A 17,430-nucleotide genomic window follows, 5' to 3' on the forward strand; every position below is an offset into this window, starting at 1 on the left:
CCAAAGTACATCCATAAACACAATCATCCACGATTGATCTTTGGCTATAATTCCATGGACTTCCCAAAACCTGTCCTCAGATAACCTGGGTGTCCGTGTGGATTTGCCTACACCCAGCGGGATGCCCTCGATCAGCTGTTAGGATCGCCCTGCATTTCATCCCGGAGCCCCGGCCCGCCGCCTCCCCTCGAGCCCCTCCAGGCGCTCCCCTCCCCCACGCCCGCGCCGCGCAGGTGCGAAAACCTCAGGGGCCACCGGGCGCCGCGGGGCGGGGGGAGGGGACCCCGCGCGGGCGGGGCGGGGCGGGGCGGGGCCTTCCCGGCGTTGCCTGGCGACCGCTCTCCGCCCAGGCCGCTCCACTTCCCCGGCGGGGGCGCTGCGGACCGGCGGCGGCCGCCCGACCTCCCGGAGCGGCCCTCTTCCGGCTCCCCCCCCCCGCGCCGGGCGGTGGCGGCGCCGTGACGTCACAGGAGGCGGGGCCGCGCGGCCGCCGGGTGCTGGAGGCGCCATTGGAGCCGGCTTGGCTGGCGAGCCCCGCCGAGGAGCCGCAGCTCGGGCCGCCGCGGCCGCTCCGGTCCCTGGCCCGTCGGCGGCATGGCGTGCGGGGCGACGCTGAAGCGGCCCATGGAGTTCGAGGCGGCGCTGCTGAGCCCCGGCTCGCCGAAGCGGCGGCGCTGCGCCCCCCTGCCCGGCCCCACTCAGGGCCTCAGGCCCCCCGACGCCGAGCCGCCGCCGCCGCCGCCGCCGCTCGCGACGCAGACCCCGCCGCCGCCGCTCCCGCAGCCCGCCCCGCCCGGCAGCGAGCGGCGCCTCCCCACCCCGGGTAACCTGCGCCGCCGGCCTGGCGGGGAGCCAGGCCCGGCCTGGGGGCGGGCGGGGTCGGGGTCGTGAGGCCGGCGCGCCCGCCCCCAGAAAAGGGAACTGGGGTGCGCCGAGCGCGGCGGCTTCCGGGGACGGGAGACATCCGGGAGGGGCAGTGCCCCACAGTGTCGCGTCTCGGTTTTCCTGGAGCAGGGGGGTGGGCACCGAGGAAAGCAGGGAATACCCCAGCAGCTCAGCGCCCTCCGCGTCCCTGGACGGAGCCCCTCCTGTCGCCGCTGCACCCAGCCTCCCTGCAGATCCAGTGGGCCGTGGAAAATTGGATTCTGCTCACGAACCCGGCCTTGAGGGGGGCGGTGGGGGCGGGCTACTGGAAGGGGTGAGAATGTGTGCCGCTCGGCACCGTAGTGTAGGTTGTAGGGAGACCTGATTTCGAGAGGTCTTTAGGGACCCGAGGACGTCGCAGGAGTCGTGGAATCCGATTTCAATCTTTCTAAAAGGGACTGGCCATTTTTTATTGTATGGCTATTGTCTTGTTCCATATATGGCTTGGAATCGGTAGGTCAGTGATTAGAATTTGTGAATCTTTGTGCGTACATTGGTTCCCGTAGCAGGAATTCAACTATCTGTAATGCAGGGACTCTCCTTCAGTAAGGCATTCCACTTTGGCAAAGGGCTAGTGTGACAGTAAAGATACCTATCATATTGCAGTAGTAAAGGGGAGAGTGCATCAGCACAAATATTCAGCAATTTTAAAGAACTGCCAGAAATGACAGGCTCTTAAAGTGGGTTTTGGCAAGTCATTTCTTTGTGTGGTTTTCTGTTCTTTTCAAGCTTAAGCAAAACCTTGGAATCCCCTTAAAAATCATTCTTTCCTCCCCTCTTTTCAGTTACGAATGCCTTTAGATTTCATTTCCTCCTTCCTCCGTATGTCCACAATGAAGACTTCAGGCCCTCATTCTCCCACACCAATGTTCTAGCAGCCAGGACTGAGAGAGACAGACAATCTGCCTGTCTCTTTGCAGTGCTGGGGATTAAAACAGGGCCTCCCGTACATTACCAGCCCTTTCCCAGAGTTTATATCCTTACTCATGTTCACCTCTTTATTCTGGAATTCAAAGGACTTAACTATAACCATCATATAACCTAGTTGGGTCTCTTACATCTCTCCAGACTGCCTCTGCTCTTTGCCCCAGACCTGCTTTGCTTTGCTTGCATAGTGATGTTTGCTAATTCTAATGCAGTAATTTCTTCAAGACTTGCATCCATTGCCTAAGTGCTCCCAAAGGAACTCTATTTTACTTATTTATTTTGTGGTATTAGGGATGGAACCCAGGGGCATTCTACCGCTGAGCTTCACCCCGGCCCTATTTTTTTTTTTTTTTTTTTTTTTTTTTGTAGTATTGGGGATGGAACCCAAGGGCATTATACCTCCAATCAACACCTCCAGCCCTATTTTTTAGTCTTTATTTTGAAGCAAGCTCTCCCTGAGTTGCAAAGGGCCTCACTAAGTAGCTGAGGCTCTCCTCCAACTGCGATCTTCCTGTCTCAGACTCCCGAATGCTGAGATTACAAGTGTGCACCACCAAGCCCGGCATTATTATTTATTTTGAAACAGAATCTCACCAAGTTGTGGAAAACCTCCCTAAGTTGCTGAGGCTGGCCACAAATCTATGATCTGTGATCCGTTACTGGGATTACAAGTGTGTGCCACAATGCTTATTTTGCTTTAAATTCCTTAAATCTGTAGAGGTTTATGTACAGAATGAGATAGTTTGGAAAAGTCTTTGTAGAGCACCCTCAAAAGCAAGGGCAGAGCCAGGTGTGGTGGCGCACGCTTGTAATCCCAGCGTTTGGGAGCTGGGACTGGAGGATTGTGGTTCAAAGACAGCCTCAGCTACTTAGTAAGGCCCTTTGCAACACAGACCCTGTTTCAAAATAAAGAATAAAAAGCTGGGCGTGGTGTTGCACGCTTGTAATCCCAGTATTTGGGAGGCTGAGACAGGATCGTAGTTCGGACAGCCTCAGCTACTTAGGCCCTCCGCAACTCAGTGAGACCCTGTTTGAAAATAAAGAATAAAAATAGAGCTGGGGGTGTCCCTCGGAGGTAGAATGCCCCTGGGTTCCATCATCAGTACTGGGGGGGGGGAAGCAAGGACAGGACTTCTGAGGTGGCCCACACTTATAGTCCCAGCTACTGGGGAGGCTGAAACAGGAGGATCCCCTGGGCCCAGGAATCAGCTTAGTTGCTTAGTTCTCTAGTCTGGGAGACAGAGTAAGACCCAATCTCAAAAAAAAAAAAAAAAAAAAAGACAAGGGGTATAGGTGTCCACTTACAGTTTTGATTTCTTTCACTGATCTTACAAGATAGCCAAGGATAGTCAAATAATCTGGGTCTCATTTTTACAAAATGGAATTAATACTTGCTCCATCTACTTGTGTGTGTGTGGGGGGGGGTACTGGGGTTCCTGGAAGCCCTTCTACCTCCAGGCTACACTCCCAGACCTATTTTTTTATATTTTTATTTGGAAACAGGGTCTCTTAAGCCAGCACGGCTGGCTTCGAACCTGCGTGATCCTCCTGTCTCTGCCTCCCAAGCGCAGGGATTACAAACGTGCGCCACCATGCCCGGCTACTTTTTTTTTTTTTTTTTTTTTGATACTAGCAGTTGAACCTAGAGGCATTCTACCTTCGAGCTATATCCCGAACCTGAATTATTTCTTATTTGGAAAGAGGGTCTTGCTAGGTTGATGAGAGTCTCACTACTTGCTCAGGCTGTCCTTCAACCTGCAATCCTCCTGTCTCAGCCTAAGTACTTGGGATTACAGGTATGCACCACCAGATTTGGCTCACCATCTTTTTTTTTTTTTTTTTTTTTTTTTTTTCCAGTACTGGGGATAGAACCCAGGGACATTCTATCTCCAAGTGACACCCCCAGCCCTATTTTTAATTTTTTTTTGAAACAGGGTCTCACTGAGTTGCAGAGGACCTCACTACGTAGTGAGACAGTCCTTAAACCATGATCCTCCTGTGTCAACCTTCCAAATACTGGGACTACAAGCCTGCGCCACCATACCTGGTTTCTCATCTACTTTTTGTTAAGGACCTATCTTTTTTTTTTTCCAGGTCTGGGGCTGGAACCCAGAGGCATTTGACCTCCGAGCTACAACCCCTGCCCAATTTTTTATTCTTAATTTTGAAACCGGGTCTCACTGAGTTGCAGAGGGCCTATCTAGATAGCAGCAAAAAGTATTTTGAAAAGGGACCACGGAGCCGGGCGTGGTGGCACATGCTTATAATCTCTGCGCTTGGGAGGCTGAGACAGGAGGATCGCACAGGTTTGAAGCCAGCCTCAGCTACTTAGTGAGGCTTTCAGCAAGTTAATGAGACCCTGTTTCCAAATTAATATATAAAATAGGTCTGGGAGTATAGCCCAGAGGTAGAAGGCTATACCCCTAGGCTGATTTTTTTAGTCCTTTTTAAGTTTGAAACGGGATCTCACTGAGTTGTGAAAGCCCTAAATAGTAGCTGAGGCTGTCTGCAAACCATAATCCTCCAGTCTGCCTCCCGAATGCTGGGATTAGAAGTGTGCACCACCACACCTGGCCCAGTTTTATTTCTTATTTGAAAACAGGTCTCACTAGGTTTCTGAGAGTCTTACTACCTGCTGAGGTTGGCCTTGAACCTGCTATTCTGTCTCAGCCTTCCAAGTACTGAGATTGCAAGCATGGACCACCATGCCCAGCTTCATTTTTTTGTTCTAAAACATGGTCTTACTAGGTTGTTGAGTCTCACTAAGTTGTTGAGGCAGGTCTTAAAATCTGTGATTCTCCTGTCCAAGCCTCCCGAGTACTGGGATTTCAGACGTGTGCCACCATGCCTGGCCACTGTAGAGATTTATTTATTTATTTATTTATTTATTTATTTATTTATTTATTTATTTATTTGTAGTACTGGGGGTTGAACCGAGGGCATTCTACCTCTGAGCTACACCCCTGGCCCTATTTTTTTTCTTTATTTTGAACCGGTCTCACTAAATTGCAGAAGGCCTCACTAAGTCTCAGCCTCCCAAGTACTGGGATTACAAGCATGTGCCACCACCTCTGGCTCTCTGTAGAGTTTTGAGGATGAGTTTAACCTGATAAGCACAAACTTAATAATGAGGAAGTGGGGATTAAAATTATCCACTCTGGGCATGGTTGTTGAACATGCTTGTAATCCCAGCATTTGGGAGGTTGAGACAGGAGGCTTGCAGTTTGTGGACAGCCTCAGCTTCTTAGTGAGGCCCTCTGCAACTTAGACCCTGTTTCAGGATAAAGAATAAAAAATAGGACTGGGGGTGTAACTCAGAGGTAGAATGCCCCTGGGTTCCATCCGCAGTGCAGCAAAAAAAAAAAAAAACCAAAAAAACTTTTTTTTTTTTTGCAGCTGAGCATGTGTGTGTGCGTGTGTGTGTGTGTGTGAGACAGACAGACAGACAGACAGACAGACAGACAGACAGACAACTTTGCATTTTCTCTTTAAAAATATTATTTCCTGCTAGCATGGTGGCATATACCTGTAATCTCAGTACTTGGGAAATTGAGACAAGAGGAGCTCAGGTTCAAGACTATCCTCAGCAACTTAGACTCTGTTTCAAATTTTTAAAAAAGGCCTGGAGGTGTAGCCCAGAGGTAGAGTGCCCCTGGATTCAATTCCCCAGTACCAGAGAGAGAGAGGGAAAGGGAGAGAGAGGAGAGAGAGACTCAGTGTATCAAAAAAACTCCAACACTCTCCTGTTTTCTGTGGCCTCCTTCAGGAGAGTCACATCTGCTTCCTTGTTTTTCTTCTGTGAACACTGGATTCTGGGCTAGGTAGTGCTTCCACTAGTCTCAAACTGTATCTTTCCATTTGTTCATCTTGCCATACAGAGGTTTATCAAAGAGCTTCTGTTCTCTTGGGCATTGTCTTCATACTTGTCCTTTCTTGTTTCAAGTCATTGCAGTTCCTTACATCTTTGTGTTGAATGTGGCAAGTATGTGCTGAAGGAATAATACTTTTTTTTTTTTTTTTTGCCGGTTTGGGGATGGAACCCAGGGGCATTTGACCTCCGAGCACACCCCTTGCCCTATTTTTTTTTTTTTAATTCTTTATTTTGAAACCAGATCTCACTGAGTTGCAGAGGGCCTCTCTTAAGTAGCCAAGGCTGTCTGCGGACCGCCATCCTCCGGTCTCAGCCTCCCAAATGCTGGGATTACAAGCATGCACCACCACGCCTGGTAGAATAATACATTTTAAAAATTAAGTGAGTTAAGTTCAGAGATCAGTTGTATGTGCTTGTAAACCTAGAATTTGGGAGGCTGAGACCAGAGGATCACATGTTTGAGGCTAGCCTGAGCAACTTAGCGAGACCGTTTCAAAATGAGTGCTCGCTTTGACAGCACATGCACTAACTAAAACTGGAGCGATTCAGAAAAGATTAGCATGGTTCCTGTGCATGGCTCCTGCACAAGGATGACACACAAATTTGTGAAGCGGTCCATAGTTTAGAAACAATTGGGAAGATAAAGGAATTAAAGTAATGTTCATTTACACCTCTTCATTAAAGACCAATAAAATGAAAACTCTGAAAAATAAAATTGGGGTAGGGTGTGGCTCAGATAAAATGCCCTAGGCTCAATTGCCAGCACCCCAAAAAATACAGCTCATTATACACTAGAATAACGTTATTTTCTTGTGTTTTTATGGTACTGGGGATAGAACCCAGGGGCATTTTACCTCTGAACTACACCCCCAGCCCTATTTTTTATTCTTTATTTTTATTTTATTTTATTTTTGGTGGTACTGGGGGTGGAACCCAGAGGCTTTCTACCTCCGGGCTATACTCCCAGACCTATTTTATATTTTATTTGGAAACAGGGTCTCGCTAAGTTGTTGAGAGCCTCACTACGTAGCTGAGGCTGGCTTCGAACCTGTGCGATCCTCCTGTCTCAGCCTCCCAAGCACTGAGATTATAAGTGCACCACAATGCCCGGCTTTATTCTATATTTTTTATTTAGTTTTTATTTTGGTGGTACTGGGGTTCCTGAAAACCCTTCTACCTCCGGGTTACACTCCCAGACCCATTTTTTATAACTTTTTTATTTGGAAACAGGGTCTCTTAAGCCAGTGCGGCTGGCTTCAAACCTACATGATCCTCCTGTCTCCGCCTCACAGCGCGGGGATTATAAGCGTGCACCACCACGCCCGGCTTATTCTTTTTTTATTTCTTTTATTTCTTTATTTATTTTTTTGCGGGTCTGGGGATGGAACCCAGGAGCATTCAACCTCCGAGCTACACTCCCTGCTCTATTTTTTTGTTCTATATTTTGAAACCAGGTCTCACTGAGTTGCAGAGGGCCTCACTAAGTAGCTAAGGCTGGCTGCGAACCACGATCCTTTGGTCTCAGCCTCCCAAATGCTGGGATTACAAGCATGCCCCACCACGCCCGGCTTATTCTTTATTTTTTGAAACAGCTCTCACTGAGTTGCAAAGGGCCTCACTAAGTAGCTGAGGCTGTCTGGGAACCATGATCCTCCTGTCTCAGCCTCCCAAATATTGGGATTACAAGCGTGCACCACACCTGGCCCTAGAATAATTTTAATTGGGGAGGATGATACAGATTCAGAGGTAGAATGCCCCTGGGTTCCATCTGCAGTGCAGGAAAAAAAAAAATCTTTTTTTGCAGCTGAGCATCTGTGTGTGTGTAAGAGAGAGAGAGAGACAGACAGATAACTTTGCATTTTCTCTTAAAAGAATATTATTTCCTGCTAGCATGGTGGCATATACCTGTAATCTCAGTACTTGGGAAGCTGAGACAAGAGGAGCTCAGGTTCAAGACTATCCTCAGCAACTCAGACCCTGTTTCAAAATTTTTAAAAAGGCCTGGAGGTGTAGCCCAGAGGTAGAGTGCCCCTGGATTCAATTCCCCAGTACCACAAAGAGAGAGAGACAGAGACACAGACACAGACAGACAGACCTCAGTGTATCAGAAAAACTCTTAACACTCTCCTGTTTTCTGTGGCCTCCTTCAGAAGAGGGTTTTTTGTTTGTTCTGTGTTTGGGGCCATTTGGGGTTTTTTATTTTTTGGTTTTGAGGTACTGGGGATTGAAACCAGTAGCTTTGTACCACTGAACTGTTTCCCTGGCCCGTTTGTTTGTTTGTTTGTTTGTTTGTTTGTTTGTTTGTTTGTTTTGGTACTGAAGATTGAACTCATAAGTGCTCTACCTCCAATTTATACCCTCATCCCAATTTCACTTTTTATTTGGAGACAGGGGCTCACTAGGTTGCTGAGAACTTGATAAGTTGCCAAGGCTGGCTTTGAACCTGCAATCCTGTGTCAACCTTCCAAGTACTAAAATTACAAATGTGCATCACCACGCCTGGCCCTTGTCTTTTACTTTGAGGATGTCTCTGAGGCCTTGAATTTGGGATCGTCCTGCCTCCTAAGTACTTGGGATTACAGGCCTGCACTGCATGGCCAGCTTTTTGTTGTTGTTTTGTACTGGGGATTGATTTTAGGGTACTCTACCTCTGAACTATACCCCCAACCCTATTTTATTTTATTTATTTTTTGGTGGTACTGGGGGTGGAACACAGGGACTTTTCTACCTCAGGGTTATACTCTCAGACCTATTTTATACTTTATTTAGAAACAGGATCTCACAAAGTTGCTGAGAGCCTCACTAAGTAGCTGAGGCTGGCTTTGAATCTGTGCGATCCTCCTGTCTCAGCCACTCAAGTGCTGGGATTACAACCATCCATGTGCCACCATGCCTGGCCTATTTTATTTTTTATTTTGGAAATAGGGTCTCCTTAAGTTGCTGAGGCTGGCCTTTAACCTGTGATCCCACTGTCTCAGCCTTCCAAGTATTGAGATTACAGATATGTGCCACCATGCCTGTTTTTTGTTGTTTTTGGTTTTTGCAATACAGGGGATTGAACCCAGGATCATTGTACCTCTGTTGTTTTCAGTATTAGGGATGGAACCCAGGGGCACTCTACTTCCAGCTTTAAAAAAAAAAAAAAAAAAAGCCCTTTTTTTTTGAAACAGTCTCACTAAGTTGCAGAGGGCCTCACTAAGTAGCTGAGGCTGATCAGAACCTGTCTTAGCCTCCCATGTACTGAAATTACAGGCATGTAAACCATACCTGGATTGTGTTGGTTTTTATTAGGAGGTTTTATGGTATCTGGACAGTGAATGTGTTACAAAAATGAAAAACTTGAAAACCACATCCTTCCATATTCTTTGTCTCTAGGAGTATACTTTAAGGTAGTAATTGTTGTTTGAACTTTCTTTAATAGTATAAGCAACTTTGGGTTATCATTACCTTTATTCAGAATCTTACCAAATTGCCAATACTTGGGAGGCTGAGACAGGAGGATCACAGGTTCAAAGCCAGCCCTGATAACTTAGGCCCTCTGCAACTTGGTGAGACCCTGTTTCCAAATAAGAAATAAAAATCGGGCTGGGGGGTTAGCTCAGAGGTAAAATGCTCTGGGTTCAATCCCCAGTGTCACAACAAAATAAAAGAATCTTACAAATTGAATCCTACCACTTATTGCCTCTTGTAGAATCAGAAAATTCTTTAAATCCTAACCAAAAATTTTAAGCATTAAATCTCAGCTCTTGCCCTGTCAGTGTCATTAGTCTTTGCCGTCTTCTTCAGAGATCCTAAGAGTCTCTCGTGGGACAGAAGCGTCATGCCTTGATACTGTAGTTTGTGAAAATATAAAAGGTAAAGATCTCAAGTAACTTCCTATTAGGTAAAGAGAGGTTTCTTTTAGTAAAATACTATTTAATCATTCAGCAAATAGATCTGATCCTTGTTGCCACAGGAAGATAGGGGAAGGGAACTCTCTGGGTGGCTTATGCCAAAATAGGTAAATTTTACACACTGTTGAAATAGCAATAAGAGTGTATTGTTTCGGGGCAATAGGAGTGTTTTATATAGGATTTTTTTTTTTTTTTTTTTTTTTTTTTTACTTTTTAAAATATATATATATATATTTTTTATATATATATTTTTTATTGGTGCACTGTATTCATACATCATAGTAGGATACATACTTTTGTAGACATACATGTACACTTTTCCCAGTCAGCCCCCAACCCAATCCCCACCCCATTCTCTCCCTATCCCTCCCTCCCATGCTTGGCTTAGTAGTTGGCATCTAGTATTATGGCAATTTATCTAAAATTAAAAATGATAATCTCACATAACAGTTTCATTTGTCTGATACCAAGCTTTTGATGACTTAAAGATAATATTTCAATATTTCTTTTTGCTTTCTTTCTTACCAGAGAATATTTTTTTTCTATTTTTTAGGTGAAACTATCATATATTTATATATTTATTTTTCAGAAAAAAATCTATTCTAATATGGAATATGGACTCTAGGTACCCAAAACGATCTTGAAAAAGAACAAAGCTAGAAGATATATATTTTCCGACCTCAAACCATATAAAGCTACAATAATTGAAACAGTGTAGTACTATTCTAAAGGCAGATATATAAACCATTGGAGTTAAATAAAATCCTAGAGCTAAATTCTTCCATATATTGTCAAGTTATTTTTGACAAGGTTTCCACAAACATTTGGTGATGGAAATATTAATCTTTTAACTAAATATTGTTAAAAATAATAATTACATGGAAAAGAATAAAATTGGACCCTTACCTAATCCCATATACAAATATTAACTCAAAATAGATAATAGACCTAAATATAAATCTTAAGACTATAAACTTTTAGGAGAAAATCTGGGTCATTAAACCTCACAACATTGAAATTGGCAGTGATTTCTTGGATATGATTTCAATGGCACAGGCAACAGAGGAGTATACAAACTCCCTAAAAAATAAAAAAAAATTGTATATCCAAAGACAATGTAAACAGAGTTAACAGTTACTAATAGAATGGGATAAAATATTTCCAATTGTTATATCTGAAGGTATATTAATATTCCAACTAGAAATCCTAAAAATTAACAACAATAAAGGCAAACAATACCCTTTAGAGATAGGTAAAAGACTAACATAAATAATGAATCTCCACAGATAACCAATCTTAGTTGTCTGTTGGATGGAAAATCTTGTTTCTCTAGTTCTGGAGTGTGTTACCTATTTCTTCTTTGTAGTTAATCTCTTTGAGTATTTTCTCTAGTGCTGGTTTTGAAGACATAAATTCCTTAAGTTTCTGTTTGTCATGGAAGCTTCTTATTTCTCCATCTAATTTGATAGAAAGTTTTGCTGGGTAGGAAATTTTTGGCTGGAAGTTGTTTTCTTTCAGAATTGGGAATATGTTACTCCAAGCCCTTCTGGCTCTCATAACTTGGTTTGGGAAGTCTGGAGTGATTCTAATTGGTTTGCCTCTGAATGTCACTTGGCCCTTTACTTTTGTTGCCTTTAAGATTCTCTGCTTGGCTTCCACATTGGTCATTTTGACAATTATGTGGCGTGGGGATCCTCTTCTCCGATCCTGTCTAAAGGGAGTTCTATAAGTTTCCTGGACCTGTGTATCAACCTCTTGCTCTATGTTTGGAAAATTTTCTGCTATTACTTCCTTGAAGAGATTGTTGATCCCTTTGGTGTCACTTTCTTTTCCCTCCTCTATTCCAATTATTCTTAGGTTAGCTCTCTTAAAATGGGCCCATATTTCTTCAATATCAGATTCCTGCTGTCGGATATTTTTTTCTAGATTAGAAACTATGAGTTCATTTTTGGATTGCTCATCTTCTAAGAGCGAGATTCTGTTCTCCATGTGTTCTAATCGGTTGTTTGTGCTTTGAATTGAGGCCTTTACTTCATTAATTGCATCCTTTATCTCTCTTTGGCTCTCTCTGAGTTCTTTTCGAAGCACCTCTATTATTTCTACAGTTATTTTCCTGATTTGATCTTCTAGAAATCTCTGATTTTCTGTTTTATCAGGTTCTGATGTTGTGGGATTGTGGGCATTTATTGCTCCAGTATTATTCCTCTTTCCCATGATTTCGGATGTTTGTGCCTTCTCTGGGTTCTTCCCTTGGGTCACTATGACTTCACTTAAGGTGTTCTGGATCTCGAGTCAGTAGTATCTCAGACCCCACTACTCCTTTACTGGGTTTTATCACAGAGTCTCCGACCCAGAGAGTCGATAGAGGCTGCTTTAGACCGTGGGGGGTGCCAGGTTGCACGTTCTCCTATGGTGTGATATCTCTGCCATCGCCCCCCCCCCACTGGGTCAGGTCCCAGGGAGGACAGTACTAGGATTTCTCCTCTGTGGCCCGCAGTTTGACTCACTGTTCTTGAGTACGCAGATGTAGCTGTACTTGCCTCGCTGAATTCGCTGCTGCTGCCGCCGGTAGCAATATGGCGCCGCTGCTACGCCCTCGGCTGCGGGGCTGGTGTTTTTCTTCTTGATTTTGATTTCTACTCTGAATCCCTGCAGAGTGTGCTGAGCTCGGCCACTGGGAGCTTTAGATGCTCTCTGCGCGGAGAAATCCCGCCTAGCTGTTCCGCAGTGGCTCACCTCGGCTTGCTGTAGCCGCCCGGTGAACTCCCCGCTGCCGCCGGCAGTAAAGCGCTGCTGCCGCGTCTGTGGCTCTGTTCTCAGTCCGCTTTCTCTCTGGAGCCTGGTGATTTTTTTGTTTCACTGGTGATGGTGTTTTCTGGCTATGAAAGGCGCTGATTTTGTGGTAATGGAGATTTGTTGTTAGCGGGGCTCTTAAGCCCCGCTTTTCTCGGTCGCCATCTTCCCGGAAGTCTTATATAGGATTAATGTATACTTTTTAATAATAATAATAAAGAAGGAGGAAACTGAAACCTGCATGCTAAAGGGAATATTTAGTAGTCAAAAGAGCCAGGTGTGGTGGCACACCCTTGTAATTTCAGTACCTAGGAGCCTGAGACAGGAGGATCTGGGTTCGCCATCAGCCTCAGCTACTTAGGCCCTCCGCAACTTAGTGAGACCGTTTCAAAATGAAGAATAAAAAATTGGGCTAGGAGTGTAGCTAGGAGGTATAATGCTCCTAGGTTCAATTCCCAGCACCACCAAAAAAAAAGTCAAAAGAACTTTCTTGTTTACCCCCCCCCCTTTTTTTTTTTTTTTGCGGGTTTGGGGGTGGAACCCAGCATAGCTGAGGCTGTCCGCAAACTGATCCTCCAGGTGTCAGCTTCCCAAATGCTGGGATTACAAGCGTGCGTCACCACACCCGTCTTTTTTTTTTTTTTAACTCCAATTTCTAAGGAAAGTTGGAAAAAATAATACAATAGCCGGGTGTGGTAGTACACGTTCAGGAGGCTGAGACAGGAGGATTGGGGTTCGCCGACAGCCAGCTACTTAGGCTCTCCGCAACCCAGTGAGACCCTGTTTCAAAATAAAGATTAAAAAAATAGGGCAGGGGGTGTAACTCAGAAGTAGAATGCCCCTGCGTTCTATCCCCAGTACCGCCAAAAATAAAAATAAAAAATAAGGGCAGGGGGTGTAGCTCAAAGGTTGAGTGCCCCTGGGTTCCATCCTCAGATCCGCCCCCCCCCCAAAAAAAAAGATACAATAAAGTGAATGCTCAAGTTTTATTTCTTTATTTATTAGAGCAAATTTTTCAGAACATAAAGCAAGAATATAGTCGTTACCAGAGATGGAGACATTTAGAAGTTGTTCTCAGTCAGAGTGAGGCTTGCACTTCAGAAAGCCAGCATCACTCCTCAGCCCTCACGGCGCCTAGTTCTCCAGGTGAGCATGTCTTGGTGTGCAAAATCTATTTTAAGAGTTTGTAAATGGTATTTATTTTTTTTATTTTTGTGGTACTGGGGGTGGAACCCAGGAGCTTTCTACCTTCGGGCTATACTCCCAGACCTATTTTATATTTTATTTGGAAACAGGGTCTCAAAAAGTTGCTGAGAGCCTCACTAAGTAGCTGAGGCTGGCTTCAAATCTGTGTGATCCTCCTGTCTCAGCCTCCCAAGTGCGGGGATTACAAGTGTGCGCCACCACACACCTGTCTTGTAAATGGTATTTAGAATGATGGTTTTCCAATCCATAGCTGATCTCTAAAGTAATCAAATTAGTAAAATGGATGTATTATATTACTACTTGTAAAACTGCAGTCACAAAATTGGAAAAGAGCTTAGATTGATTAATTTGTACTTCACCCAGTATAAGAGTGTGCGCCTCTAGCTTGACATGGTGGTGAGGGCTTGTAATCTTAGCAGTTGGGAGGCTGAGACAGGAGGATTGCAGGTTTGCAGCCAGTCTCAGCAACTTAGTGATGCTATCAAGACTCTATTTCAAAATAGAAATGAAGTAGGGCTGGGGGTATAGCTTGAAGGTAGAATGCCCCTGTGTTCAATTCCTAATACCACACAATTTTTTTTTTAATTTTTTGCAGTACTGGGGATTGACCCAGGGACATTTTACCTCCAAGTATCACTAAATTGTAGGGAACTTCACTAAGTAGCTGAGGCTGGCCATGAACTTGCCAACCTCCTGTCTCATCCTCCCAAGTACTGGGATTACAAGTGTGCACCACAACTGCCGACTTTTTTTTTGGGGGGGGGTGGAGGGTCTGGGGATGGAATCCAGGGGCATTTGACCTCCAAGCTATAGCCCCTGCCCTAATTTTTATTCTTTATTTTGAAATACGGTTTCACTAAGTTGCTGAGGCTGTGATCCTCTTGTCTCAGCCTTCTAAGCACTAGGATTTAGGCATGCACCCCTCTGCCTGATTTCCCCCCGCCTTCCCCCCCTTTTTCTTGAGACGGAGTCTTGCTAAGCTTCTGAAGCTGGCCTCTAACTTGGAATCCTCCAGTTCAGCCTCCCAAATAGCTGGGATTATAGGTATATTCCACCATGCCTAGTTCTAAAACAATTTTTATGTATCTTGAAGACTTTTTTACTTTTTTTTTTTTTTTTTTTTTTTTTTGCAGTACTGAGGATGGAACCCCCAGGTGTTCTACCTCCAAGATACACCCCCGGCTCTATTTTTTATTCTTTTAATTTGAAACAGGGTCTCACTAAGTTGTGGAGGGCATAACTAAGTAGCTGAGGCTGTCCTCAAACTGCGATCCTTACAAGCGTGGGTCACACCTGGCTAAGACTCTTTATATAAAGTTTTTACTTAAGACCTTAGACTGGGATATAGTATGTAAACTAGATTTATCCTTTGATCAGGTTCCTCCTGGATGAAGAAGGACCAGCCCAATTTCACCCTTCGACAAGTTGGAATAATATGTGAGAGGCTTTTAAAAGACTATGAAGATAAAATTCGGGAGGAGTATGAACAAATCCTCAATACCAAACTAGCAGGTAGGTTGAGACAGCGACTAAGCCATTGTTGTTGACAAGATTTAGTAAGAATTAAATATCATGCCAGGTGCGGTAGTGCATGCTTGTAATTCCAGTACTTGGGGATCTGAGATAGGAGGATGATGGGTTTACGGTCAGCCTCAGCTATTTAGGTCCTCCACAACTTAGACCCTGTCTCAAGCTGAATAAAAATGGGACTGGGGATGTAGCCCCTGGGTTCAATCCCCAGTACTGGGGAAAAAAAAGAATTAAATATCAGCTAAGTTACTTAGAAAAAAAGAGTAGGGTTTCATTGATTTTTTTTTTTTTTTTTTCAGGTTTGGGGATGGAACCCAAGGGCATTTGACCTCCAAGCTACACCCCCTGCCCTATTTTTTATTCTTTTATTTTGAAACAGAGTCTCACTATGTTGCGGAGGGCCTAAGTAGCTGAGGCTGTCTGTGAACCTCAGTCCTCCGGTCTCAGCCTCCCGAATGCTGGGATTACAAGCATGCGCCACCATGCCCGGCTTCTATTTTTTATTCTTTATTTTGGAACAGGGTCTCACTGAGTTGCAAAGGGCTCACTAAGTAGTAGCTGAGGCTGTCCGCGATCCTCCGGTCTCAGCCTCCCAAATGCTGGGATTACTAGCGTGTGCCACCACACCCGGCTGGAGGTTATTTGATAGTAATAATATGTGAGAATTTTCCATAGGAATAAAAGCATCGAGTAGGCAATTTGGGCTAGGCAGATGGTAAACAGAATAGGACTGGGGTATAGCTCTGAGATAGAATGCCCCTGGGTTCTATCCCCAGTATGAAAAAAAAAAAAATGGCTGAGGGTATAACTTGGAGGTAGAATGTCCCTGGGTATCATCTCCACTGCCATAAAAATTAAATAATTAGCCGGGCGTGGTGGCACATGCTTGTAATCCCAGCATTTGGGGGGCTGAGACTGGAGGATCGTGGTTCATAGACAGCCTCAGCTACTTAGTGAGGCCCTCTGCAACTCAGTGAGACCCTGGTTCAAAATAAAGAATAAAAATTGGGCAGGGGGTGTGGCTTGGAGGTCAAATGCCTCTGGGTTCCATCCCCAGACCTAAAAAAAAAAAAAAATTTAAATAATTATAATAAAATGGGTTCAGTCCCCAGGACCAACAAACAGACTTTGTGTCCTATAAGAACATTTTCTGGAGCTGGGCATGGTAATACACCCTTGTAATCCTACTACTTGGGAGGTAAAGACAGGAGGATTGCAGGTTTGAGGACAGCCTCAGCAAGTAGTGAGACTCTCCATCAACCTAGGGAGACTTTCAAAAAAAAAAAAAAATAGGACTGGGGGTTCGCTCGGAGGTAGAATGCCCCTGGGTTCAATCCCCCAGCAACACAACACTTGCTGGAATTTGCTGGCCTGTAGTAGTGAGCTCATTATCTCTGTCTTGGGGAGGCCACTGATAGGGGATAGAGTTAGAGCAAGGAAGAGGTTTTTAGGGAAATGTTACAATAGATGATCAGGGTCAAATCTCAGAGCTCTAGGGATTTAGATTTGGAATCTTAACTAAAAGGAACAGATTTCAGAGTGATTTTTTTTTTTTTTTTTTTTTTTTTTTTTGCAGTACTGGGGATGGAACCTCTGAGTGACCCCCCCCAGCCCCCCTATTTTTTATTCTTTAACTTGAAACAGGGTTTCACAGAGTTTCAAAAGGCCTCACTAAGTAGTAGCTGAGGCTGTCTGACCATGATCTTCCTGTCTCAGCCTCCCAAATGCTGGGATTACAAACCTGCGCCACCACGCCTGGCTCAGAGTGATCTTTTAAGACAGGTTTGAGAGGGTAGAGAATTCAAACAGGGAATATGAATCTGATTCTGAATCTTGATTCTTGAGAAATGGAGGGAGGGCAGTTTCTTTAATAAGTTTATGTTTTTTCCATCACAGAACAGTATGAATCTTTTGTGAAATTCACACATGATCAGATTATGCGGCGATATGGAACAAGACCAACAAGCTGTAAGTACGCCAAGAATTTGTTTGAATTTTCCAAGTACTAAGAGCAACATTTTGAGACAGAGCAAAGAGCTCCTGCAAAGTAAAACAATACCTAAGAATACTTACGTGCCCAGGACTGTCTTAAGCCCTTTAAATCGTTATTGAATCTTAAGTAACCCTCACAGTAACCTTATGAGGGAGGAACTGTTAGTGCCCAAGCTCAGATAACTAGTGGTTTAGCCAAGATCAAAACCTAAGGTAGTCTGTGTCCAGTACTTTTTCTTGTTGTTTCTTCCAGGAAGTAGCTTCAGCTATTAATATACTAAAGTTGATTAAGCT

The 17,430-nt window shown here is 44.5% G+C and overlaps 1 protein-coding gene across 1 annotated transcript; it reads left to right on the plus strand.

Annotated features, from left to right (window-relative positions):
• Window positions 1-594: 594 nt before the first annotated feature.
• Window positions 595-17,153, plus strand: AKIRIN1 (akirin 1; the record flags this gene model as incomplete). Its single annotated transcript, XM_080691386.1, has 4 exons — window positions 595-823; window positions 13,414-13,554; window positions 14,992-15,126; window positions 17,041-17,153. The coding sequence occupies 4 exons, from the start codon at window positions 595-597 to the stop codon at window positions 17,151-17,153; spliced, it is 618 nt and encodes a 205-aa protein (XP_080547512.1).
• Window positions 17,154-17,430: the final 277 nt, after the last annotated feature.

This window comes from Muscardinus avellanarius (genome assembly GCF_963383645.1).
Source record: "Muscardinus avellanarius genome assembly, chromosome: 3".
NCBI lineage: Eukaryota > Metazoa > Chordata > Mammalia > Rodentia > Gliridae > Muscardinus > Muscardinus avellanarius.